Source organism: Rattus norvegicus, chromosome 3 (assembly GCF_036323735.1).
Source record: "Rattus norvegicus strain BN/NHsdMcwi chromosome 3, GRCr8, whole genome shotgun sequence".
Taxonomy (NCBI): Eukaryota; Metazoa; Chordata; class Mammalia; order Rodentia; family Muridae; genus Rattus; species Rattus norvegicus.
The window spans coordinates 118,184,620-118,209,143 of NC_086021.1; the positions used below are offsets into that span (position 1 = coordinate 118,184,620).

Sequence of the window (24,524 nt, forward strand, 5' to 3'; positions counted from 1 at the left end):
AAAGGCATAAATAATTTCTCATTTAAGAATTTGGACAAATAGATTAATTTGAGTATTTATATACAGAATAATTCAACTTTAAATATCATTTTAAACATATTCTGAATACAGTAAGATTCATTTCATCTTTACCTCTAGGTTGCACATGGGAGTACTTCGGTAAGTAGTTCTAAGAAAGCATATGAACGTAAACTAAAAACATAACATTTTAATATTGAATTAAGATTGAAATAATTAAACATGGCCTGTTATACACAAACATTAAAAATTATAAATAACTACTGCATACATGTTGGTTCATTTATTTAATTTTATTTTATTTGTATTTTTTTTGCAAAGATTTTATTCCCCTTCCTGTCACCCTTCAACTGTTCCACATCCCATACATTCTTCCTTGCTTCATTGTCTCCCCGAGATGTGCCCACCCCACCTCACTTCCCTACTAGAACTCTAAACTCCCTGGGGACTCCAGTCTCTTGAGGGTTAGATGCATCTTCTCAAACTGAACCCAGGCCTGGCAGTCCTCTGCTGTATATGGTGTATGGTGGGGACCTCATATCAGTTGGTGTATGATACTTGGTTGGTGGTCCAGTGTCTGAGAGTTCTTGGGAGTCCAGGTTCAGTTGAGTCTGCTAGTCCTCCTACAGGGTCACTGTCTTCAACAGCTTCTTCCAGCTTTTCCTAATTCAACCACAGTGGTCAGCAGCTTCTGTTCATTGGTTGGATACACATATTTGCATCTGACTCTTTCAGCTGCTTGTTGGATCTTTCGGCAGTCATGACAGGTCTCCTTTTGTGAGTGCTCCATAGCCTCAGTAATGGTGTCAGGCTTTGGGACCTTCCCTTGAGTTGGAACCCACTTTGGGCCTGTCCTTGGACTTTCTTTTCCTTAGGCTCTTCTCCATTTCTATCCCTACGTTTCTTTCAGACAGGAACAATTATGGGTCAGAGTTTTGACTGTGGAATGGCAACCCCATCCCTCACTTGATGCCCTGTCTTTCTGCTAGAGATAGATTCTACAAGTTCCCTCTCCCCAGTGTAGAGCATTTCATCTAGGGGAAAGCCCTTTGAGTCCTGAGAGACTCTCACCTTTAAGGTCTCTAGTACATTCTGGAGGGTCCCCCTATCTTTACCTCCTGAGGTTGCCTGTTTCCATTCTTCTGCTGGCCCACAGGGTCCTTTTTCCTGATCCAATACCTGATCATGATCCCCTCTCTCCTCCCTGTCCCCTTTCCCACACAGGTCTGTCCAACCCTCCTCCATGTGATTGCCTTCTTCTTCCTCCCAATAGAGATTGAGGCATCCTCGTTTGGGCCCTTCAGCTTGTTGACATTTTTGAGTTCTGTGGACTGTATCTTTGGTAAACTGTACTTTTTTGGTTAATATCCACTTAAGAGTGCGTACATACCTTGCATGGCCCTTTTTATCTGAGTTACCTCACTCAGGGTGGTTTTATCTAGTTCCATTCATTTACCTGCAAAACTTGTGATGTCTTTATTCTTAGTAGCTGATTAGTATTCCATTGGGTAAATGAACCACACTTCTTCTGTCATGGGACAGATAGGTTGTTTCCAGCTTCTAGCCATCACAAGGCCACTAAGAACATAGCAGAACATATGCTCCTGTGCCCTGGTGGGGCATCATTTGGGTATATTCTCAAGAGTATCATTTCTGGTTCTAGAAGTAGGTCTATTTCCAATTTTCTGAGGAACCTCCAAATTGATTTCCAGAGTGGTTGTAACAGTTTGCAATTCCACCAGCAATGGAGGAGTGTTCCTCTTTCTCCACATCCTCACCAACATCTGCTGTCACCTGATGTTTTGATCATAGCCATTCTGACTGGTGTAAGGTCTAATCTCAGGGTTTTTGATTTGCATTTCTCTGATCACTAAGGACTTTGAACATTACTTTAGGTCCTTCTCAGCCATTCAGTTTCTCTGTTGTGAATTCTTGGCTTAGTTCTATACCCCAGTTTTTTGGAGGTTTGTTTGACTTTTTTGATAGCTTCTTGAGTTCTTTATATAGTTTGGATATTAGCCCTCTGTTTGATGTGGGGTTAGTGAAGTTTTTTGCCAATCAGGAGGTGGCCAATTTGTCCTATTGATTATGTCCTACAGAAGCTTTCCAGTTTCATGAAGTCCCATTTATCAAGTCTTGATCTTAGAGCATGAGCCATTGGAGTTGTCAAGGAAATTTCCCCGTTCCAATGAGTTCAAGTCTCTTTCCCACATTTATCTCTATTAAATTGAGGGTATCTTGATTTGTGCGGAGGTCCTTGGACTTGAGCTTTGTGCAAGGTGACAAATATGAGTCTATTTTCTGAATACAGAAACCCAATTAAACCAGCACCATTTATTGAAGATGCTTTCTTTTTTCCATTGTATATTTTTGGCTTCTTTGTCAAGATCGAGTGTATATAAGTGTGTGGTTTTATTTCTGGGTCTTCATTTCTATTCCTTTGATCAACCCTGTCTGTTTTTGTATTTGTTTGGCTCTGGCAGAGCCTCTCAGGAGACGGCTATATCAGGCTTCTGTCAGCAAACTCTTCACTTGGCATCTGCAATAGTATCTGTGTTTGGTGCCTGTTTATGGAATGGATCCCCAAGTGTGCTGTCTCTGCTCCACACTTTGTCCCATATTTCATCTTGTGAGTGTTTTGTTCCTCCTAAGAAGGACTGAAGTATTCACACTTTGTCTTCCTTCTTGAGCTTCATGTGTTCTGTGAATTGTATCTTGGTTATCCTGAGCTTTTAGGTTAATATCTATTTATCAGTGAGTGCATACCATGTGTGTTCTTCTGTGACTGAGTTACCTCACTCAGGATGATATTTTGTAGTTCCATCCATTTGCCTATAAATTTCATGAAGTCATTGTTTTTAATAGCTGAGTAGTGAAATGTACCACATTTTCTGCATGCATTCCTTGGTTGTCCTTGCCTTAAGTGATAGCAGAAATGAACATTGGTTTCTACCATGTGGCAACTATACTATTGACTGTATTTTTGGACAAATTAGATTACATACTTTATTGTAATCTGTTTTGCCTCAAACTGTACTTTTACCTTTTTTCTGTCTGTGACAAGAGAACAGGAATTTATTTTGCCAAATATTTTAAATTTGCTTTGCTTATGAACCTAGACTTTATGAGTTGAGCCATTAGATTCTCTTTATTTAAGTTTAATTTATGTTAGCTTGTATCATGAGGGGAGGGCATCTAAATTGAGAGACCGCCTCTTTTAGATCTGCTACAGAAAAGTTTTATGGTATTTCCTTAATTACTGATAAATAGGCAACCAATTGTGGATGATGTGACTTCTATGCTAGTGGTTCTTAATTCTATAAGTTTCCTATTCAAATTGAGTTTCTGCTTTGGATTCCCTTGATAACTGTTGACTTGGGACATATATATATATATATATATATATATATATATATATATACACATATATGTGTGTGTGTGTGTGTGTGTGTGTGTGTGTGTATGTGTGTGTGTGTGTGTATTTGGATATTAGCCCTCTGTCGGATGTGGAGTTAGTGAAGTTTTTTCCCAATCCGTAGGTAGCAATTTGTCCTATTGACTATGTCCTACAGAAGCTTTCCAGTTTCACGATATATATATTCCCCAAATGATTTTGCTTTGTATTAATTCTGATTTCATGGTTCTTTTGTCAAAATAAATGTTAATGAGTATGCCAGTTAGTTTTAACATCACTTAACACAACCTAGTCAAAAGTGAAGAATCTTAATTCAGAAATTGCCTCCATATGTACACACTGAAGCAAGCTTGTAGGGCATCTTTTAATTATGATTGATGAGGGAAGGCCTAAGCCATTATGAGTGGTGTCATCCCTGGGCTTGTGGTCCTGGTTCTATAAGAAAGCAGACTGAGCAAATCATGAGGAGCAAGCCAGTAAACAGTGCTCCCCCAAACTCCTGGCTTCTATCAGCTCCTGCCTCCAGGTCACTGCTCTTTTCCAGTTCCTAACCTAATTTCATTTGATCATAAAAATCATCATCTTCATCATCATCAACAACAATCAGCAAAAAATCAAAAAACTAAAAACAATTTCCTTATGTTGCTTTTGGCTACCCTGTTTGTCACAGCAGTAGAAACTCTAAGTTTAAAACAATGAGAAAAGGAAGACTATTTTATAGTTTACTTAAAATTCTGCTTTCATCTAAATTATTCAATTTAAGATATAATTAAAACTTCATGTGATATGTAACTTTTTTACCTTAAATATTTTGATTTTATTTGCTTAATATGTTTTAAATTTAAAGTATTTTGACTTGATTTTACAAAAATTTAAATTATTTACTCATAATATATGTCTAACCTTTCTTTCCTTCATTGAGAAGATTCATGGGTCTCAGTGCTGGTCTTATTGGTAAGTGAAGAATTTGCTTTGGTTGTATAACAGCATTCTGGTAAAATCAAAACAAATCATGTGCTGTATTAATCATTCCAATCACTTAGATAAAAATTAAATGAAGTTACTTTTCTAAAATATTTTTGAAATTATAAAACATACTTTCCAAACTTCCTTATAAATTTAAAATCATAATATTACACCTTCTAAGTCACTTAAACTCCATTCTCAAAACATAAAGTAAATCCAACAGTGCAAGGCAAGAAGAAATAAAATTATAGCCAGGGCGTTGGAAGGGGAATTTATTTCATCAAACACAGAGGACAATTATATGTCTTCTATACTAATTTGAAGATATTTAAAGATGCAGATTGACAATGGAAAATGTACTTTGTTTCTTGATCCATTGATTTAACTAGTGTCTGAAGAATACAAACTCAGATGTTGTCCAATAACAATATCATGCATCTGGTACTAGTACAAGACCCAGTAGATGCTATTACTAACCACCATTGCTAAATAGTGATTTCAGGATATAAACTGAATGTCCTTTGTGAAATAAAAAATAAATTTGGATACATTGATTATGTTTTCAAGTGTTCAAGAATATGAAATCTTTTTTAAATTTTGTATACTAGAACAAGTATAAAGGAGGGATAGTAAAAGAAGGGGAGGTACAGTTTTAACTAAATTTAAATTCAAAATTCCTGATTAATTAAATATCTTAAAAGTTAACTAATGGGCTTTGGTAATCCATTTAAAGTGCACATCCACAAGATTTTAGTTAGCCTGTAACACACTGTTTTAAAGGAAAATATTGAAGTAGAAATTTAAATTTAAATTACGTACAGATGATGGAATGTTTTCATTTCTGTCAAGATTTTTCTGACTTTCTTCTGTTTTCATTTGTAAGTACACTTCTGTTGAAGTAAATAGTTGTATAGTTATAACAAAAAGAAACATTGTTTCTAGGCTAGAAATCTTTATAGTCATATATAAAAATATTTAAATTTTTTATTATGAAAATAAATTTTTTATTTTCTTATTTTAAAGTTCAATCAATTTCAATATTGAAACTGCACCTTTACTGATATACTAAGTATATGCAACTAACAAGAACTTGCAAACATGATTGACATCATAAAAGTTTCCACACCAAGCACAAACATCTGTCAAACATTCGTAAACATATTCACATAGGCAACGTAAATATGTTCAGAAACGTAACTGAAAAATAGGGACTCAAAAGAATCAGAAGCAGTTTCTTATAACCAACCAATAGAAAGAAGCCAGGGACCATTATGGATAAATGAAAAAAAGGCTAGAAGAGGAGGGCAACCTCATAGGAAGACCAGCAGGACCCCTGAGATCTCTCACACTGACCTACCAACCAGGAAGTATACACCAGTTAGTATGAGACCCTGACACATATAAAGCAGAGGACTCCCAGGTTTGGGTTCAGTGAAAAAAAGTGAACTTAACCCTGGATTAACTTGAGGCCCCAGGGAGTGAGGAGGTCTGGCAGGGTGGGGTTGGGAGGTGTGAAGATGGGGAGGAGGAATGGGATGAGGAACTGTCAGAGGGCTTGGACCAGGAGAGTTATGACTGGACTGTAAAAAAAGATTAAAGATAATTTTTAAAAAGTAGATTAAAACAAATAGAATAATGTTTAATTAAAACAAGTAAAGTAGAAACAAGACAAAAAAAGCAACCCATGTCATTCTGATATGTAGAAACTATATTTAAATTTGTATATGGATATAAATATGTGCATGATTATGTAAGAGATATGAAAATGTAAGCAGTTTTTAAGAGGAGAAAAGAGATCTAGAGGTAAGAAAAGGAGAATGGAGGTATGTTACAAACATGAGAAAAAAATCAATTAATAGAAATTGTATGGGCATATACCCAAAAGATGCTCCAACATACAGCAAAGACACATGCTCCACTATGTTCATAGCAGCCTTATTTATAATAGCCAGAAGCTGGAAAGAACTCAGATGTCCTCAAGAGGAATGGATTCAAAAGATGTGGTACATCTACACAATGGAGAACTACTCAGCTATCAAAAACAATGGCTTCATGAAATTCATAGGCAAATGGATGAACTAGAAAGTATCATCCTGAGCCGGGTAACCCAATCACAGAGTGCACACTTGGTATGCACTCATCGATAAGTGGATATTAGCCCCAAAGCTGGAACTAGCCAAGGTGCAATCCACAGACCACAGGAATCTCAAGAAGAAGGATGACCAAAATGCGGATGCTCCCACTCTTTCTTAAAAGGGGGAAATATCCATAGGAGGGGATATGGAAGCAAAGTTTAGAGCAACGACTGAAGGAATGGCCATTCAGAGCCTGCCCCACATGTGGCCCATATACATACAGCCACCTGAAGCTAAAAAATGCATGTTGAAAGGGACTGGGTATAGATCTCTCCTGAAAGACACATCCAGAGCATGTCCAATACAGAGGTCAGTGCTAGCAGCAAAACACTGAACTGAGAACAGGACCCCCTTGGGGGAAATTAAAGGAAAGAGTGAAAGAATTGAAGGAGCTTCCAACATGTAAAAACAACAATGCCAACCAACCAGAGCCTCCAGGGACTAAACCACTACCGAAAGACTATACATGAACTGACCCAGGGCTCCAACTGCATATGTAGCAGAGAATAACCTTGTTGGGGCACCAGTGGAAGGGGAAGCCCTTGGTCCTGCCAAGGTTGGACCCCCAGTGCAGGGAAATATGGGGGGGGCAGTAAGGGGGATGGATGGGGGGAATACCTATATGGGGGAGAGGCAGGGGATAGGGGGTTTATGGACAGGAAACCGGGAAAGGTAATAACATTTGAAATGTATGTAAAGAAATATATCTAATAAAAGAATAAAGTATAAAAAATAGGAAAAATATTTCATTAGTTAATTAAAAAAATAAATTGTATCAAAGAAGATTAGCATAAGCAAACTAGAAAAATGTGGGAAGATTCCCACTGGAAACAAGAGATAAAAGTGTATATCTATGAAACTGAACCCATGAGGGACATTACTCTGTTTGATGTCTAAAATAACCATGCAGATAAATCATGATTTTAAGATGTCATTTTTATAGATTTCATATAAATCTTTAAAAAGTTGAGAAGCTCATCACGTTCAATTCTGAAACTGAAATCCACTTAAATGTGACCATGAATATGAGTGGCATACAGAAAAACAAAGAAGTTATTTAGACGGTAAATGTGTAAAAATATAGTGTAATTTTCAACTTGTGCAATGATTAAAGTATATTTACTGCAAAACACTTAGTGAGAAGTATACAAACATTGGAATAAATGTAAACATAAACTGGGATTCCTTGGTTTCTATATGCTGTCACTACACTTGCCAAACAGGTTGAGATGAAACCCTGTGAACTGAGCGAGTTCTGTTTTGTTTTTTATTCTCTTTGAGCTTTTCATTTCCATCTGTGAATGTTACAGAGATTCATTTACATTTCAAGAACTGATCCTTCTTTTCTGAAATATTTTCAACAAATAATAAAATGAAATTTATTTCATTTGTACAGATGATAAATTTCATGCCAAAGATCCTGTACTTTAACACTTTAAATGTACTTTTTTGTGCCTTCAGTTGGGGATCTTTTTTTGTTGTTGATTTGCCTTGTCCAACTTGGATAAAATGATTTTTCTTTGTCTCACGAAATTTAATTTTATCATGTTTGGTTGTTATCTCTTAAGGGGCCCATCTTTTCTGATGACAGGCAGTAAAGAAGGGGATTGGGATGGGGCAGGGTTGAAGGAAACAGAGGAGTAGATGGAACAGCAACTGTAATCAGGATAAATTATATGAGAAATTTAATAAATTTAATAAAAGGGGGAAAACAAAAATAAATGAAAGTCAAGTGGTGGTGTTTGTAATGCTCAGTGAAGCAAAATTCAGTAGTGTTGAGGTACCCCTTTCCCCTTTGTAAGTGGCAAATATGCCTGTAAGGTCTATCTTACGTCTTCTTCTGAGGGTCAGGTAATGTCACGTGTCTGCTAAAGCACTTTGTCTATGTTTGAAGCTTACCCTCTGAGTCTTGGAACTCTCTCTACACCTGTGGACCTTTCCCAGTATCAAATCTGCCCCCTATTGTGGGTCGTTAACTTGAGCTGAAGGTGCTTGGAACCCTTTATCTCTTGCAGGCTTAAGCTGGACTTAAGGTCAGTCAGAATTAAATCCGTTTATTGTTTCAGCAATGCATGTTGAATCAGCAGAGGAGTTTGTAATTTCCCAAGCAACTCTGTGCCTCATAAAAAATCACCAAGTATCTTAAACCAGTTGCTCAAAGACAATAGTACTGCATAAATTACCTGGTGGGAATTCTTGTTTATGCTTCAGCACTGATACTTCAGATGAAGCAAGAACTTTACTTCCAGTGAGCTGCTGGGTAGATTTTAAGTTAAAATATTTGATCAGTCTTCTACACATCATACATTTCAAACTTAATAGTCAAAGAAGAAAGATCAAATTTTTTACCTTCTGGTCAGGATTTTTCTTATGAAAAGCTAAAAAAGGAAATAAATTAATTAAATATATCCACAACTAAAAACTTTTACCTGTCATTCTAATTTGGCATACGTGATAATATCTAGGAAGAGGCAATTCTGTACATGACATGTATGACATGACCAAGATGTTTATGTCTATCTTCTTTAAGTATAAAAGAATCTGCAATTGACCTAGGTCTATAGAGTTCTTTGCCTTTCTAGAACTGAGAAGGACAATAGGAAAAAAGAAAACAGTTACAGAAAGGGGGAGGTAAGGAGGGACCTGGGTGGGAAAGGAGACAGGGAGGGGAAGAGGGGAACATGATCAGGTATTGAGTGGGGGAACCAGGACTGAAGTCCTGAGGACCAGCAGAAAGAATGGAAACAGGCAACCCTAGGAGGTATGAGGTGGAGGCGATGTGCTAGAGAGTACCAGAGACCTGGAAGGTGAGAGACTCTCAGAACTCAAAGGAAAGACTCTAGGTGAAATGCTCTACAGAGTAGTGAGGGAACTTGTAGAGCTCATCTCTAGTAGAAAGACAGTGTGGAATAGAGTAGCTACCCACAGTCAAAAACTCTGACCCATAATTCTTCCTGTCTGAAAGAACTGCAGGGACAGTTATGGAGAAGGGGCTGAGGAAAAGGAGGTCCAGCGACAGACCCAAATTGGGATCCAGCTCAAGGGGAGGTCCCAAGGCCTGACAGTATTACTGAGGCTATGCTATACTCACAAAAAAGGGACCTATCATGACTGTCTTCTGAAAAACCAAACAAGCAGCTGAAAGAGTAAGATGCAGATATTTACACCCAACCAATGGACAGAAGCTGCTGACCCCTGTGGTTGAATTAGGGAAAAGCTGGAAGAAGCTGAGGAGGAGGGTGACCCTGTAGGAGGACTAGCATTCTCAATTTAACCTGGGCCCCCAATATCTCTCAGAAACTGGCCACCAATCAGGCAGCATAAACCAGCTGATATGAGGCCCCCAACACATTTACAGAAAAGGACTGTCTGTCAGGTTTAGACTCAGTCAGAGAAGATGCACCTAACCCTCAAGAGATTGGAGGCCCCAGGGAATGGGGAGATCTGGGGGAGTGGGGGTTGGTAGGTGGAGACATCCTTGTGGAGATGGGGGAAGGAGGTATGGGATATGGAACACGCAGAGAGTGGACCGGGAAGGGGATAAAATCTGTACTGTAAAAAAGACTGAATAAAAAAAGAAAAAAAAAGAAAAATTAAAAAAAAAGAAAAAAATGAATAGTTATTTTTTCTTCTACCTCTTAGGTATTTTTTCATCCTGCTAGCTCAAGGTCTATTTCTCCTGCCTAAGTAAGCTATTTTTTTTCATCTTACAAGATTCTGCCTGTCCTATAATCCTGCCCTGCAAGCCATCCTCTCCACCGCTTTCATCTTCTTTCCAAATCTTTGTTTCTTTAACTCCTCAAGTTAGAAATTCTTTGCAATGTACTCAATAATTCAGCTCTTACCTTGAAATTCTTCTAAAACTATTATTCAAACAAACGATACATAATTTATTACTAACAAATATATTTTATCCCTTGAAATACTTTTGATTATATTTAGAATATATATTTGTAGTATAAAATATTTTATCCTACTTTAATAAGCATCGCAAATTATTTTCTTTCTTGTGTATATTTCCAACCTTGCTCTCCTTCAGTTAGAAGACTTGTGGATCCTGAAGTTATTCCAACTGAGAATTGAGGAATGCACTTAGACTGAAGAGATGTAATGGTGTTCTGGTAAAAATCAATATCCAGAGAATTCAATTAATATTTTTAATATCTTTAAATTAATTTCATATTCTAAAAGAATGTTTTTAAAATTTTCTTTGATATTGGTAGAGATCATCGGATAATGGGAAGCCCCACATTAATGGATTAATCTACATCATAGCTGCTACATGTATAATTTATGACACTTCACAAAAGAGAGGAGGGGTCAGAGAGAGTGGAAGACTTGGAATACTATGAAGTCTCTTCTAGAAATATCTGAACCAGGACTGAATTGTCAGTAGCAATAAACATGGTAATATGGGAGTGAGGGGTTTCACTGGACTAGAACAAAGAACTATAGGTAACTAATGACTCCTGGGAAAGGAAGAATAGCCTTATCCAGGGATGGACCTCCTTATTATTTATTTAATACAAATTGGTACAAATTCTTTGAAGCCATATATACCCGACAACAAAAATCCACTCAGCAGGTTACGCTTCTACATTTGTGCTTATGTATAGATACATGCATGTGTATGTAACAATAATAAACAAAAAGGCTATCATTTGAGAGGCATGTTGAGTAAATGGGAGTTCAAGGAAGGTAATCTAGAAGAGGCAGGAATAAATAAACAGAAGTAGAAAAGAGAAGTAATTACAAACTTTAATAAAAAAGAGACCAGAGGCCCCACATATTATCTAAATTGTGCCAGACATTTATTCACATCTTTTTACCTATAGTTTATAATAATAATAAAAGTGTAGGGCTTGTTTCTCTGAATTCCTGGTTCCTCACCCACCTGTCATTAGAGAGACATAGATGATAGAAAGAAATGATTTCCCCCCCCCCCTTTTTACCCAACATGCTACTCTTTGGGTTTCCAAAACTGACTCTTTTCCATATGTCCCCTACTATTAAAAAAAACATTTTAGCATGTAGTGTTGTCACAACTTAACCATACTTCATGTGCAGCACTTAAACATGTATCTGATGACTGGTTATTTTACTAGAGTACAGCATGTTGCCTCATCTGCTGAGCACTGTTTTACTGCTTCTACTTTCTAGACACTCAGTAACAAACAGTCAAAGAAGAGTGAATAGGACAATCTGGTTATGACTTTTGTCAGCTTTGATGGGAATGATTGGTGACAAAGTGTCTGATTCCAAAGGATTAAAGAGTCCTTGTCAGTACTTGCTAATAAAGTACTGCATTCCACAGGACCTGCAGGCTAACAGTTCTGTAAAACAAAACTTAAACAGGTTTTAAGTATCTATATCATAGATCTTTAAAGGAGACCTAATATATCCTAATATTAACCATTATCACTGCATAGTGCATTAGAGATACGTCTGATTTTAGTCACTGAAATAAAAGATAAGTATTCAAGTTATTGTTTGCAACATAAAAACAAAGATCTTGGTGCAATGCTGCTAATGGTTTAAAGTGTTTAGTTATGATGTTTGTTCCTCTGATATTTTTTAATAGAACAAGGATGAAGTAAGGGGAACATGCTAAATAGTAAGAAAAATGGTAGAAAGAAATAATCAGAGGAAACTTTTGAGCTACTGCTGATTTCTAAGAAATTTGAGGATTCTAACAATTCACCCGAATAGAGGCAACCATCTTTTTGAAAGAGCAAGGAGGGATATCTGGAAGGGTTTTGAGATAGGAAAGGAAAGGGAGATATGATGAATTGATATCATAATCCCCCAAATAAGAAACTTTTAAAATTAGTTTTCAAACTTTGGGCTTCTTACTCTGAATGTATGTCTAAAAAAACTTCATTTAGCCAACATTACATTGTTTTTTAAAGTTGAATTAAATCATTACATACAGATGACTGAGTATTTTCACTGCTATCAAGATAATCTTGGCTCTCTGTTTCCAGTTTTATGTCTACATCTGTTGAAAGAAATCATTGTTTATGTGGTTAAAACAAAGCTGACACAACATTGCTAAAATTAAAATCTTTATAATCTCAGAAAAGATGTTAAAAATTATTTGTTATAGTAAGTAAATTTTAAAGGAGTGTTGAGTTTGCTGGTTGAGGATATATGAGTTGCACGTGAATATGACAAACACACACTAGTAAATACATATACAAACAAAATTACAAGAAAGTCATATAAGACACATATGAGTAGAAGGCTACTAATTGAACAAACACGGGAATATGGAGTTTGTGTTGGGATAGATATTCTAGAATATATTACATATTTTATGAAATGTAGTCTTCATCTGACAGGTTAGGAAAATATGGGGAAATATTGCTCAAGATATTTTAATATATGAATTCTTATTGAACACTAGGAGTAATGAATGATGAGTGGCATAGAAATGAGTAAATCACAGATTAGAACACAGATCATGTAGACCTAACTCACAGCATGCATTTACAATGATATTAAACTACATGTCTCTGAATACATAGTTTTCATACCAAGCACAGGAAGCCTCAACCGTCCTGATAAGGAATTCCTTGCCTGGACTTGCTAACTAAATAAGTTCATAGGTATAGATCATACAATATATAGAATTTTTAAAATTTTAGATAGATTTATTTTATGCAGATGAGTGTTTTTGCTTGAGCATACACTGTGCATTCTTGGTGAAAGTAGAGGTCAGAAAATGGTGTCAGAGGCCCTGGAGCTGGAGTTACAGGCAGTTACGAACTGCTATGTCAGTACTGGGAACTGAACCTGTGTCTTCTGCAAATACCATAAATGCTCTTAGTTACTGAAGCGCCTCTCCAGCCCTGGATAAGCAATTTCAATCCCTGCAAACTTGCAATGCTTTCACAGTATGTGCAGGGAAAATGGGCTTCTAAATGAGCAATATGAGCCTCTAGTTACATGAAAGTGGAAATACCTGATCTACGATTGAATAACTTGTTTTGAAATGATGATGCTAGGGCAATATTTTGATAATTTATATCAAAACTTTCCATAAACTATTAAAAACAGAAATTTGGAGATCAGAAGATTTCACAAGTTTGAAATAGTTCTTCCAGAGATTATACTCTTGCGGAATTTACCTGCTGGGAATTCTTGTCCAGGCGTCATGTCTGACACCTCTGTTGAGTCAGAATCTTTCATTTCTGTGGGAGGCTGAAATGGTTTTCAAATATATATTAAATGGGTGTTCTGCATAATATACCTTATGAATATAATAATTTAGGAAATAATATAAATTTACCTTCCATTCAAGAAATTTCTTTTGAAAACCTAAAATGATATAATCAATAATATATAAATAAGCCAAAATAAGTTTGGGTTTATATTCTACCACAGTAAAACATTATAACTGTCTTGGGAAATGAGGACAGAATTTTGACATTTTGATGGATTTTCTCTTTGCTTGTTGCTTTTAGTCTTTCTTAGATCTCAAATGTAGAAGAGAGATTGGTAAAATGAAAAGGCCTAGTATTCAATTAAATGAAAATTTTAATTGATCAGTGATACTATAAGGTCACTGGAAATAAAGTAAATAAAGTAAGGGAACCATTTCTCAGTTCAGGTAGAAATCAGCTACCTGTGGTAGAAGTCTAACTGTCCAAACTGAAGTAGACTGTTACGACATCTGTCTTAATCAATCACTTCAGAGACATTCACATCAATATACTGTGCACATCGTGCTGGCTTTTCACACCAGTCAAGTGGCAAGGAAAGCCTTCTCTGCCAGGACTTAGACTCCTTTGTAAATATTGCAAACTTTGTAAACTTTGAAAGGCAGCTAAGTGACCAAGGCCCTGCCCTGGAAACTCCAGCAGCCAGCAAACCCCACCACCCCCACCTCCCTAATTGTCACAAATGTCATACCAAACCTCTCATCAGGACCCTACCCAGATTATGCTAATTGAGGTGAAAAATATGAACAGGAAAACCCACCAATCCTGAGCTCCTCAACAAGTTCAGGCCTTGACATTCTACCAATCCACAACCTGGAAGTCTCTGACCTAGGAAGGTCTGCTCCCTAAGGAACCCTATTCGAAGGCTAGGCTTCAAAGAAACCAAGAAACAACTAAGATAGCTAAGCCCCCTGAGTGCCTCAGCTTGGCTGGGGACATCCTTCCCTGGGAGCTGCATTGCCTGTGTTGAGGATTTTCCTCTCATAGGTCTGGGGATCCTGAGCCCCCACATCCAAGGACACCTTCCCCTTAGAGCATGAAAGCTAATTCGTAATTTCCATATTGTAAGTTTCCAAACATGAGGCATTGACCAAATACAATGAAAGGCATAACACACTATCAAAGAATATGGACTGAACTGATCAGTGAAGATATCACTTAAAGAGCAATAACGTAAAATATTACTTTGTATACAAACATGCTTGAAACTGTGAGGAATGCATTCCTTCTTACTTTCTAGATTTTATGTGAATCTTATAATAAAGAATTCTCAGAATATGAAGAAATCCTAATACAAAATAAGTATAATTTTTAGACGAAATTAGATCACAATTCTCTGAGTTTTCACAAATAATAAAAAATAGAAATTACTTTCCCCTACCTTTGTACTCAGGGATACATATAATAAAAAAGCATGATTCTAATACTCTGCAACTGAATGCTAGAGGGTGTTTAATATACTTAAACCACCAGACAAATCAACATCACCTGAAAGTGTCTCATACATGTAGAGGTCCAGGGCTAGTGAACTAGAAATTAAATTTTCACAGTATTTCCCAGGAAAGTCCATGACTATCTGAGAAGCCCTAGTCCCCAGCCACATTCCATTATACAGAATTTTGCATTGTGCTGTCAAACTCATAGCACTCTTTCAGTGTTCCAAATCATGCAGCCTAAGAAGCCTGAGGCAAAGATTCCTGCATAGACGTGCTATCTGCTGATCATTTCCTGATCTTTGATTGTTTCTGCTTGTCATCCATATCTGTATTACAGAATCAGAGAGGTAGAATACCCTGCATTTGACGTGCAGTGTATGTTATGGGTGTTTATGATTAGCTACTGTATACTAAAGGAAGTAATGTTAGGACCCAGTTCTCAGTCTTTCACAGTTTTCCATTTGTGATAAAGAAAAGAATAGCATCCTTCTCTTTCTCCCCTCAGTTATGTTTCCATACTACTACTTCATGGCATGTTTCCCACAAATGACTTCAAGTCCTTTCCTTTTAAAGAAGTTACTTTTACACCACACTTCACAATATACATTGTTCCAAATTCCTCCCTTTATACCGGCTCTGCCTTTTAAATTTCACTTTCTATCTTCTTTCCAAATTCTTATTACTTGAAATTCCTCCATTATGCAAACTTTGATCCCCAAGTTAATTGGTCAGCAAAAGGCTAACATCAGTGATCTGGCAGTAGAGAGAGGAAGGTGGGACATCCTGGAAGGGAGAAAGGCACTCTGGGAAGAAGAACGTGGAAGAGCCTTTTCTCAGGAGACATGAGGGGAACTGTTTGTGACTATAGGCATGGTAGGTATAGATACCCATGTGGCTGGATGAGGCTAGGTGGTTGGGTTAACATAGATGAGCTTGCTTAGAGTCTGACCGTCTAAGGCCAGAACCTTGAAGTATTTAAATGTCTCTGTGGTTATTTGGAGAACTAGCTTGTTAAGTAATAAGTTCTGCCATATTGATTACTAGCATTCACACATGTATAGATTTCTAGCATTCACACACACGTGTGTGTGTGTGTGTGTCTGTGTGTGTGTGTGAGTGTGTGTGTATGTAAGGAAATAATTACATATATATGTATATATACACACACATATATATATATATTGCTCAGATAAAGAATATTAAAATAAATATTTAGATCTTTAAAAATATTTCTATGGGCTTGCAAAAGGTGCTCTGAAAATACGATGCTGTTAGTTTGGGGTTTTCGTAAGATTCCTAACAATGAGAGTGGAGCTATCACTAACTCTTTTGCCTGGTTTTGGGGCCCTTTCCTCCTATTGAGTCGTTTCCTCTTACAGCCTTGATGTGAAGGTTTGGACCTAGTCTTATTTTAGCTTATAATGCTGTGTTTTGTTGATGTCCCTAGTATGCCTACTCTTTCCTTAAGAGAAAGGAACAGTGAACCTGGGGCAGAAAGGAAGAGGAAGTTCAGGTTGGTAGGAGTAGAGAGATGGGAGAATGTGATTAGAGATTATTGAATTGGAGGAGAGTAAATTTAAAAAAATGTATTTTTTAAAAGTTACTTAAATTGTGTGCATGTCTCTGTGGAAGTATGTTTGTTCAGTAACAAAGGTGCATAAAGAAGCCAGAGGGTTCAACCCTCCTTAACCTGTTACAGGTGGTTATCTTTGTGATGTTGACTTGCAAACTGAGCTCAGGTCTTTTGGAAGAACAGTATGTGCCCTTAAGTGTTGATATATAAATGAGTTATGGGTAATTAAGTGCCACCTGAGGTGAATGCTGGAAACCAAACATAGGCTTTTTGTAGGAGCAAGATATCTTCTTAACAACCGAGCCATCTTTCTAGCCCAGGTCTATTATTTAGCTCTTGACATGTCCAGTCTAAAATGCTATTGAAGTTTCATATTAGTTTTAACTTTTTATGATCTAATGTGTCTTATTTCTTACTGCATATTTATTTCATAGACATCTTTTTGGCTAGTAAAATACATGCTGGCCCTGATTTTACATGGCATACCAATAACATAGTTCTTACCTTTCCCTCCTCCATTTAGCATATTTGTTGGTGTTGAAGTTAATCCTAATGACAACTGAGGAACATGTCTTGGTTGAATATGAGTAGAAGTATCCTGATAAAGCAAATATTAATATAGATCCATGAATTCCAATTACTTTGAATACACATTCTTTTCTTTTTTTCTTTTATTGGATCTTTTTTATTTAGATTTCAAATGTTATTCCCTTTCTTGTTTTCCCAGACATAAGTCCCCTATCTCATCACCCTTCCCTTCTTCTATAAGGGTGTTCCCCTCCCCATCCATTCCCCCTTCTCATCACCCCCATATTCCCCTACACTGGAGGTCCAAAAGAAAGTATTCTGGGCTAAAGAGATGGCTCAGTTGTTAAGAAGGTATTCTGCTCCTGCAAAGAGTCCATGTTTGTTTCCCAGCATTCACCTAGGGTGGCATTTAACTATCTATAACTTTATCTTCAATATGCTCTGAATCCACACACACACAAATCCACACAGACACATTTATACATATGCTCAAATATAAAAAGGCAGTCTTTTATAAATTGTAAAAGCATGTACAATTGACATGAAAATAAGTATGTTTTCAACATATTTTTAAAATAGTGATTCATTGTCATACGCATGCTTCTTAGATGAAATACATAATATTTAACACCATTGAAAACACACATTATGCACCCACTATGTAATGTAAGAAGACATGTAGCAACAGTCAGAACATTACATGATATGCATATTAAACAGGATTTTACTTTGAAACACATGGAGCATCATTTTGCAAATCTCAGGTTAATAAGAAGATATTTAAAACTGTATTTGTTCATAATAATTTTACTGCATAATAAAATTACTACAGAATCAAGTAATTGCAATGCGTATGTCAATACAAATTTTCAGTAAAAACGAATCAAAATGTCATCTACAGAAAAAAAAATGATGAAATTGCAGGTAACCAAATTTAGAAACTTAGCTCAGTCTCAGAAACATAAAGGTCACAAGTTTTCTCTCATTTTTAGTTTCTTGATTCTTTGGTGGGAGGTATGAATTAATGTTTTTAATTAGAAAATTGCAAGCTGGGGTTGGGGATTTAGCTCAGTGGTAGAGTGCTTGCCTAGCAAGCACAAGACCCTGGGTTCGGTCCCCAGCTCTGAAAAAAGAAAAGAAAAAAAAAAGAAAATTGCAAGCTGTTGCTAGTTATTTTTAATTCTTTTTTAAAATTCTACTGTACATTTTTTCTAACTTTTTGCATGAGTACTACATCTGAACCTTTCTGGATCTTCCTTCCCTATGAGGCTCCAAATCATATTTGCATATAGGATATGAAAATTTAACTGGCCTTCATTTTAGGAAGAGACCTTAGCTAAAAAGAGAACGGAGAAAGATGGTGACATTATGGACTTGAGAGATGTGCTCAACATACAAAATTGGATGAAATTTTTGTAAAGAGAAATTTAGAATTTTAAAGGGAGAAAAGCCAAAACATAGCACTCATTTTAAATACAGATTTATTTTTATTTATCATTATTAATTATTATTATTTATTATATTTATTATTATTCATTTATTTATTATTTAGAGACTTTCATAAGCCCCGCCATTCTAATTATTAAAATAGTGGAAGTTTATATTTTACACAGTACCAAATTTATACCATTTAGATAATTTGTGTTCTGCACCATTTTCAGCCTTTGTGAGCATTCTTCTCTTTTACCAAATTTTCATATTTTTAAGAACATGTTCCAAAAAAGGATTTATAGTAAATCATTAGAATATAAACAGAATAAAATAGACATTTTATTTTGTTTAAAATGCTAAATGTTTCCCATCAAATATTAGCTAAAAACAAAATGATTGAATGAAATGATAAAATAAAGACTTTTGTTTTTTGGTTTATATGATAGCATGTAAATTACATTATAGAGGTCTTCCACCTGTCAAAATTATAATATAAAAATAAACACAATTTATAATAAGAAAGGAGTCTGAAGATATTTGTGTTTGTCTGAATTGGTCCAATTGTTTACTCTCACATTTTCCTTTATATTATAAAAATGGAAACAGATGCATAGACCCAAGCCAAATATTAGGGGTAGAGCTTAAGGTATCCTGTAGAAGAGGGGAAAGGAGGATTGTAGGAACCAGAGGGCTCAAGGACAGAAACACTGCCCACAGAGTATACTAGGAAGGCTAATAGGGGCTCTCAGAGAGGGTCCTGGTATGAATCTGTCCTAGGTCATCTATATATATTCTATGGTTGTGAAGCAAGATGTTCTTGTGGAACTCCTAACAGTGTAAACAGAAGCTATCTCTCTTTCATGTGCTTTTAAGTCCCCTTTCCTCTTATTATGATTTATCTAGCCTTAATATGAGAGTATATGCTAGTCTTATTGTAACTTATGTCATGCTTGGTTGATATCCCTGGGATGCTTTCACTTTTCTGAAGGGAAAGTGGATCTGCAGGAGACAGATGGTGGCGGGGGCAGCAGGGGGGACTGGGGAGAGGGGATGGAGAGAAACTTTGGCTGAGGTGTAATATGTAATAAAGAATAAATTTAAAAAAAGAAACATTGTAAGAATAAAACTGAATCAGGGTTTTGTTGTCTGAAGTCCTACTTACTTGTCCACATTGGATTATAAAGACTTAGATAATGACAGATAAGCTTTACTTCTCACCAATGATGCCATTATTGTATTTCCTAATGCAAACTCCTTTCAAATATTTTTTGATACTCAGAGAAATATTTTACCTAAATATAGTTTCACTTTACTCTCCATTAAAGAAAATATCTGCAAAGTTTGATAGATTTCACAGGGTCATGTGAAGAATTGAAACCTATTTTCTGATTACTTGGTTATTTTGTTAAAATTCCACACAATGACTCATCTGCTGTGTCCCCTGACTCACTACCTGTCACTTTGAAAAATTTCAATAGCTAAGCAATGTAGTCAAAGTCAAGGAAAAAAATAGCTGTGGCTTCAATCTTTAATTTGATGGTAAATATGAAAAATTATTTGGTATCAAGGATATAAATATGCCATGGGAAACATACAACACAAATTACTCCATATGAGCTGAGTAGAAGAATTTCTACAAAATATGTGTTCAAATAGTTTCAAACATCTATGTCATCTGTATGCATGACGAGACACAATGTATTCTAATGGTATTTAAATTCTTTGAATAGTACTTTCATGATATTGGCTTATTTTCTTCAGTGAGAAGTTAATCATTTAATTGGATTCTATGGCATAGTGCAAATGTACCATGTTCCTGTTCATTTTACATTGTACCCCCCTCTCCTCATCCTTGAATTTTTATCCTTTTGGTGGTTACTTAGAGTTAAGTGTACAGATACTTAGATCACATTTCTTTGTCAACATGTTCAGCAGATGCAATTAACTTACATAAGATGTCATTTGCATCCAATATTTCTTATATAATGAGAGTGTCCTTTATATAATATGATGGTAGATTATTTATATATAATATATGAAATCCATCATGATAACAACATTAAAAATTTCACTGTTCAAATAGGAGTCTTCTGTCCAACTGGTGCTGGTACAAAAGTTATACAGTTTTTTTTTTATTGACTCCAACATTTCCCCAAAATTGATTCTATGGATCTAATTATCTAAGAAATTTGTAGGGAAATACTATAATTCTACAGAAAACCTTAAATTAAGGCTGAGTTTGAAGAAAAGCAAGTTTAAGGCTCATGTTTTTGCTTTGTGTATGTTGTGAGTACTAATTTTTTATAATCTTAATATTAACGCATAAAATAGCCCTTTATATATTGACTATAAATGACTAATCATACTGCTAAAGGAAAGAACTGGGGCTATGGCAGGCAAAATAAGAGGTAAATTTGTAGTTTCTATTGTAGAAGCCCATAGACAATGCATAAATACTAAATTAAACATATCCTATAAAACCCAGGCTATTTGTTATTTCTCAGAGAGATTGGTGAAGTAACCATTATAGAGACACTATTCAAAAACTAATAAAAATAAATTCAGCTTGCAACTTATTCATATATATTCAATACAGCAATATATATGAATGTACATTCATATATATTGATAAGATTATTATTCAAAAATACTTCAGTTGATAAATCAGATAATACTGAACATGTGTGTGAGTTCTTGGTGTTATAGGGTCTTATACTGGGTTAAAGTAGAGCTAGTGAGACCACTGGATTGATGTGGTATGGAGTGACACCTAAGTGCTAAGTGTATTTATTGGTAGGCTTTTGATTCATGCAATTCTACCACTTTAACACAAAGATCAACTTATCTCAAAGTTTAAAGTATTTTATAGAAAAAGTGAGTTTTAAAATTATTGTTTGTAACATTAAAATGGGGAGACATATACCAGCCTGTCATTGTTTCCAAATGCCTGGTGATAATGAGCACAGTTTTCCTTACATTTTACACAGAAGTAGAATTCAAGAATAGAACTATACATGATAATAATTTTTAAATTAATAAAAATTCTTGAAGGAACTCTACGTATGGACTAGTATAGATTTTAAGAAGATTCACTGTGTTTTAACTTGCAAAATATGTTAAAATTAAATTTTAAGCTTTAGACTATTTATTCTAAATACATGTCTAGAAGAATGTGCCATTTAGCCTGTGGTACAAAAGCCATTAAAATAGAAATGAAAATTCAAAATTACTTACAGATGATTGACTAGTTTTCTCACCATCAAGATTTTCCTCTGTTTTCAGTTTTACATTTGCTTCTATATAAATTAATATATATGATGATAAATAAAAGAGAAATGATATTTTTAAAGTAGTATTCTTTACAACTATACAGTTAAATTAGGCATTAGTTATTGTGATAAATAATATTTTACATTCTCACTTCAGACCAAATCCCCTTATGAATATCAATGTAAAAATACTGAATAAAATTCTGGCAAAACGAATCAAAGAACATATCAAACGATCATTCATCATGATCAAGTAGGCTTCATCCCAGGGATGCAAGAATGGTTCAATATATGGAAATACATCATTACAGTTTACTATATAAACACACTCAAAGGAAAACACCACATGATCATCTCCTTAGATGCTGAGAAACCATTTGACAAAATTCGACGCCCCTTCATATTAAAAATCTTGGAAAAATTAGGCCTATGCCTAAACATAATAAAAGCTCATGATGTGAGCCATGCATTATATCATCAGTAATAGTGTCATGGTTTGGTGCCCGCCCATGGGACAGATCCCAAGTTGGGCCGAAATTACTTTTTGTTAAAGAACGTTGTTTGAATCATTGGATAATCACATGTAAAAACATTATACATTAGTTTCTTCTGCACACGTGTGTAATTGCTTCTTCCCTCAAGTTACAACACTTGTTTATTAACTGCTTCTCATAGGACATGAGAACTTAAAATATACAGTATACTTAAAGTTTCATTACTGAAGCATGATTATTATCTAAAGAGTGAACTATCTGTAGAATATAGTTTAGAAGTAAACACAGCAGGACGAATGCTCATTTGAAGCCACAGAGACTGTGTCAGCATGCACAGGCACTATACTGGTATTGTTCAGATGGGGTTCCAGTGCCGAGAGGGAAAGTGGACCCAAGTCATCACCCACTAAACCAGAAGCTATCTCTAATTGATGAGTACTTGCAAATAGAAATGTAGTTTTCTCTAATGGAGTCTTTCTGAGTATTCAAAGCACACTTAAGACCAAGCCCAATGCCCAGACGTGATGGACAACAAATATGAACTCTATGGTTTTTGTGGAGGTTCTTTGTCTCAGAACCCTTTGCCAGGACTTTTTATTTCTTTAACCTTACAGGTTATCTGCATTTATATCATGTATTTTTATAGGATTTCTGTGTGTGATAACATCAATGTCTGTTTGTATCCATACGTGTTTCTTGAAATTTTACTTTAGATCATTTTCTTTTGTTTCTTTGTTTTGTCCCACTATAGTTTGTTTGCCTTATTGTATTATTTTTGAGTATTTCTGATGCCAGTTTATATTCTAATAAGATAGAGAAAGAAAGGGTATAAATTTGGGTAGGTAGGGATGTGGACAGGGTTTAGGAGTATTAGAAGAAAAGGAAACTATAATCAAAATATATTGTCTAAAGATATACTTTCAATAAAGAAATCAACTATTTTCCTATTTACTATGACTAAGGTTTTTAAAAAACATGGGTTTTTAATATCACCACTTTACAAACTGTATTTGGAAATTCCATATTTCTCCTCCTCATTTATGCCACAATAAATGTTCAATGAATGTAATTTAAATTTAAATTTAAAAAGTAATTAAAAAGAAAGAAAGCCCAATTTGGAACAGAGAAGTTTACAAAGATATTTTTGTTATTAGTTTCAGTTTTCTAAACATCTGGGCATAAAATAAACAAAAAAAAAGACAGGTCCAATACTTACAACACTTGTACCTTAATAAGAAATTACAGAACTTACCTGCACAGGAAGTTTTTACACCCATCATTGATGAATTACTATCTAAATCATGGTCTTTCCTTTCATTGGTAGCCTAGATTAGTTTTAAAATAAAATACTTAATAAATCCTCTCATATAGTATATAAACTATATAACAATATAGAATAAACATAAGTAATTACCTTACACTGAGAATATTGTTCAAGAGGATCTACAAAGCCAAAGAGATATAACCAATTATATATTTATGTTACATAGTCTTCCATGCCTATATATACATATATATATGAATATACATATGACATTCTTAATTGATGGATAGAGAGAAAAAGTCTTAAATTTTAAGATGAAAACATGACTGTGAGGTGATATTTTAACCTCCAAAGCAAAAGCAAAAAGACCTAATATGATTAAATAAAAATTCTACAACTAGTCACATTGGTTAAAGAATTATCATATTTCTAGCTTATTAAGGAATGCTGAAGCAGTCATAATGACTCAGAGTAACACAGAAGTCATTTTCATCAAAGAGAATTATGTGATGATCAGCTCTTGCTGTTAACTTGCTTAAAACCAGTTAGTAAAATTGTTTTCTTTCCTACTAGAGATATGTGACATTATAATGACTGCATTTCTTCTCTTTCTAAGTTTACACAGCATACATTTTTAGAGAAGGTTTATGAATCTAAATTATAACTGGATGCAAAGATTTTTTCAGTATTGAAATATAATTGTCTAAATAAAAACTCAAGAGTTATTTTTTACAGGAAAACTGGAAAGGAGGGTAACAATAGAAATGTAAAT

The 24,524-nt window shown here is 35.2% G+C and overlaps 1 protein-coding gene across 1 annotated transcript in view; it reads right to left on the minus strand.

Annotated features, from left to right (window-relative positions):
* Potefam1 (POTE ankyrin domain family member 1) overlaps positions 1-24,524 on the minus strand; it is a 185,699-nt gene that overhangs the window by 88,816 nt on the left and 72,359 nt on the right. The window contains 12 exon segments of the mRNA XM_039106462.2: positions 4,337-4,424; positions 5,219-5,289; positions 8,718-8,790; positions 8,884-8,912; positions 10,559-10,652; positions 12,465-12,532; positions 13,665-13,737; positions 13,826-13,854; positions 17,271-17,364; positions 21,960-22,021; positions 23,741-23,813; positions 23,903-23,931. Coding sequence (XP_038962390.1) covers positions 4,337-4,424; positions 5,219-5,289; positions 8,718-8,790; positions 8,884-8,912; positions 10,559-10,652; positions 12,465-12,532; positions 13,665-13,737; positions 13,826-13,854; positions 17,271-17,364; positions 21,960-22,021; positions 23,741-23,813; positions 23,903-23,931 — 783 coding nt within the window.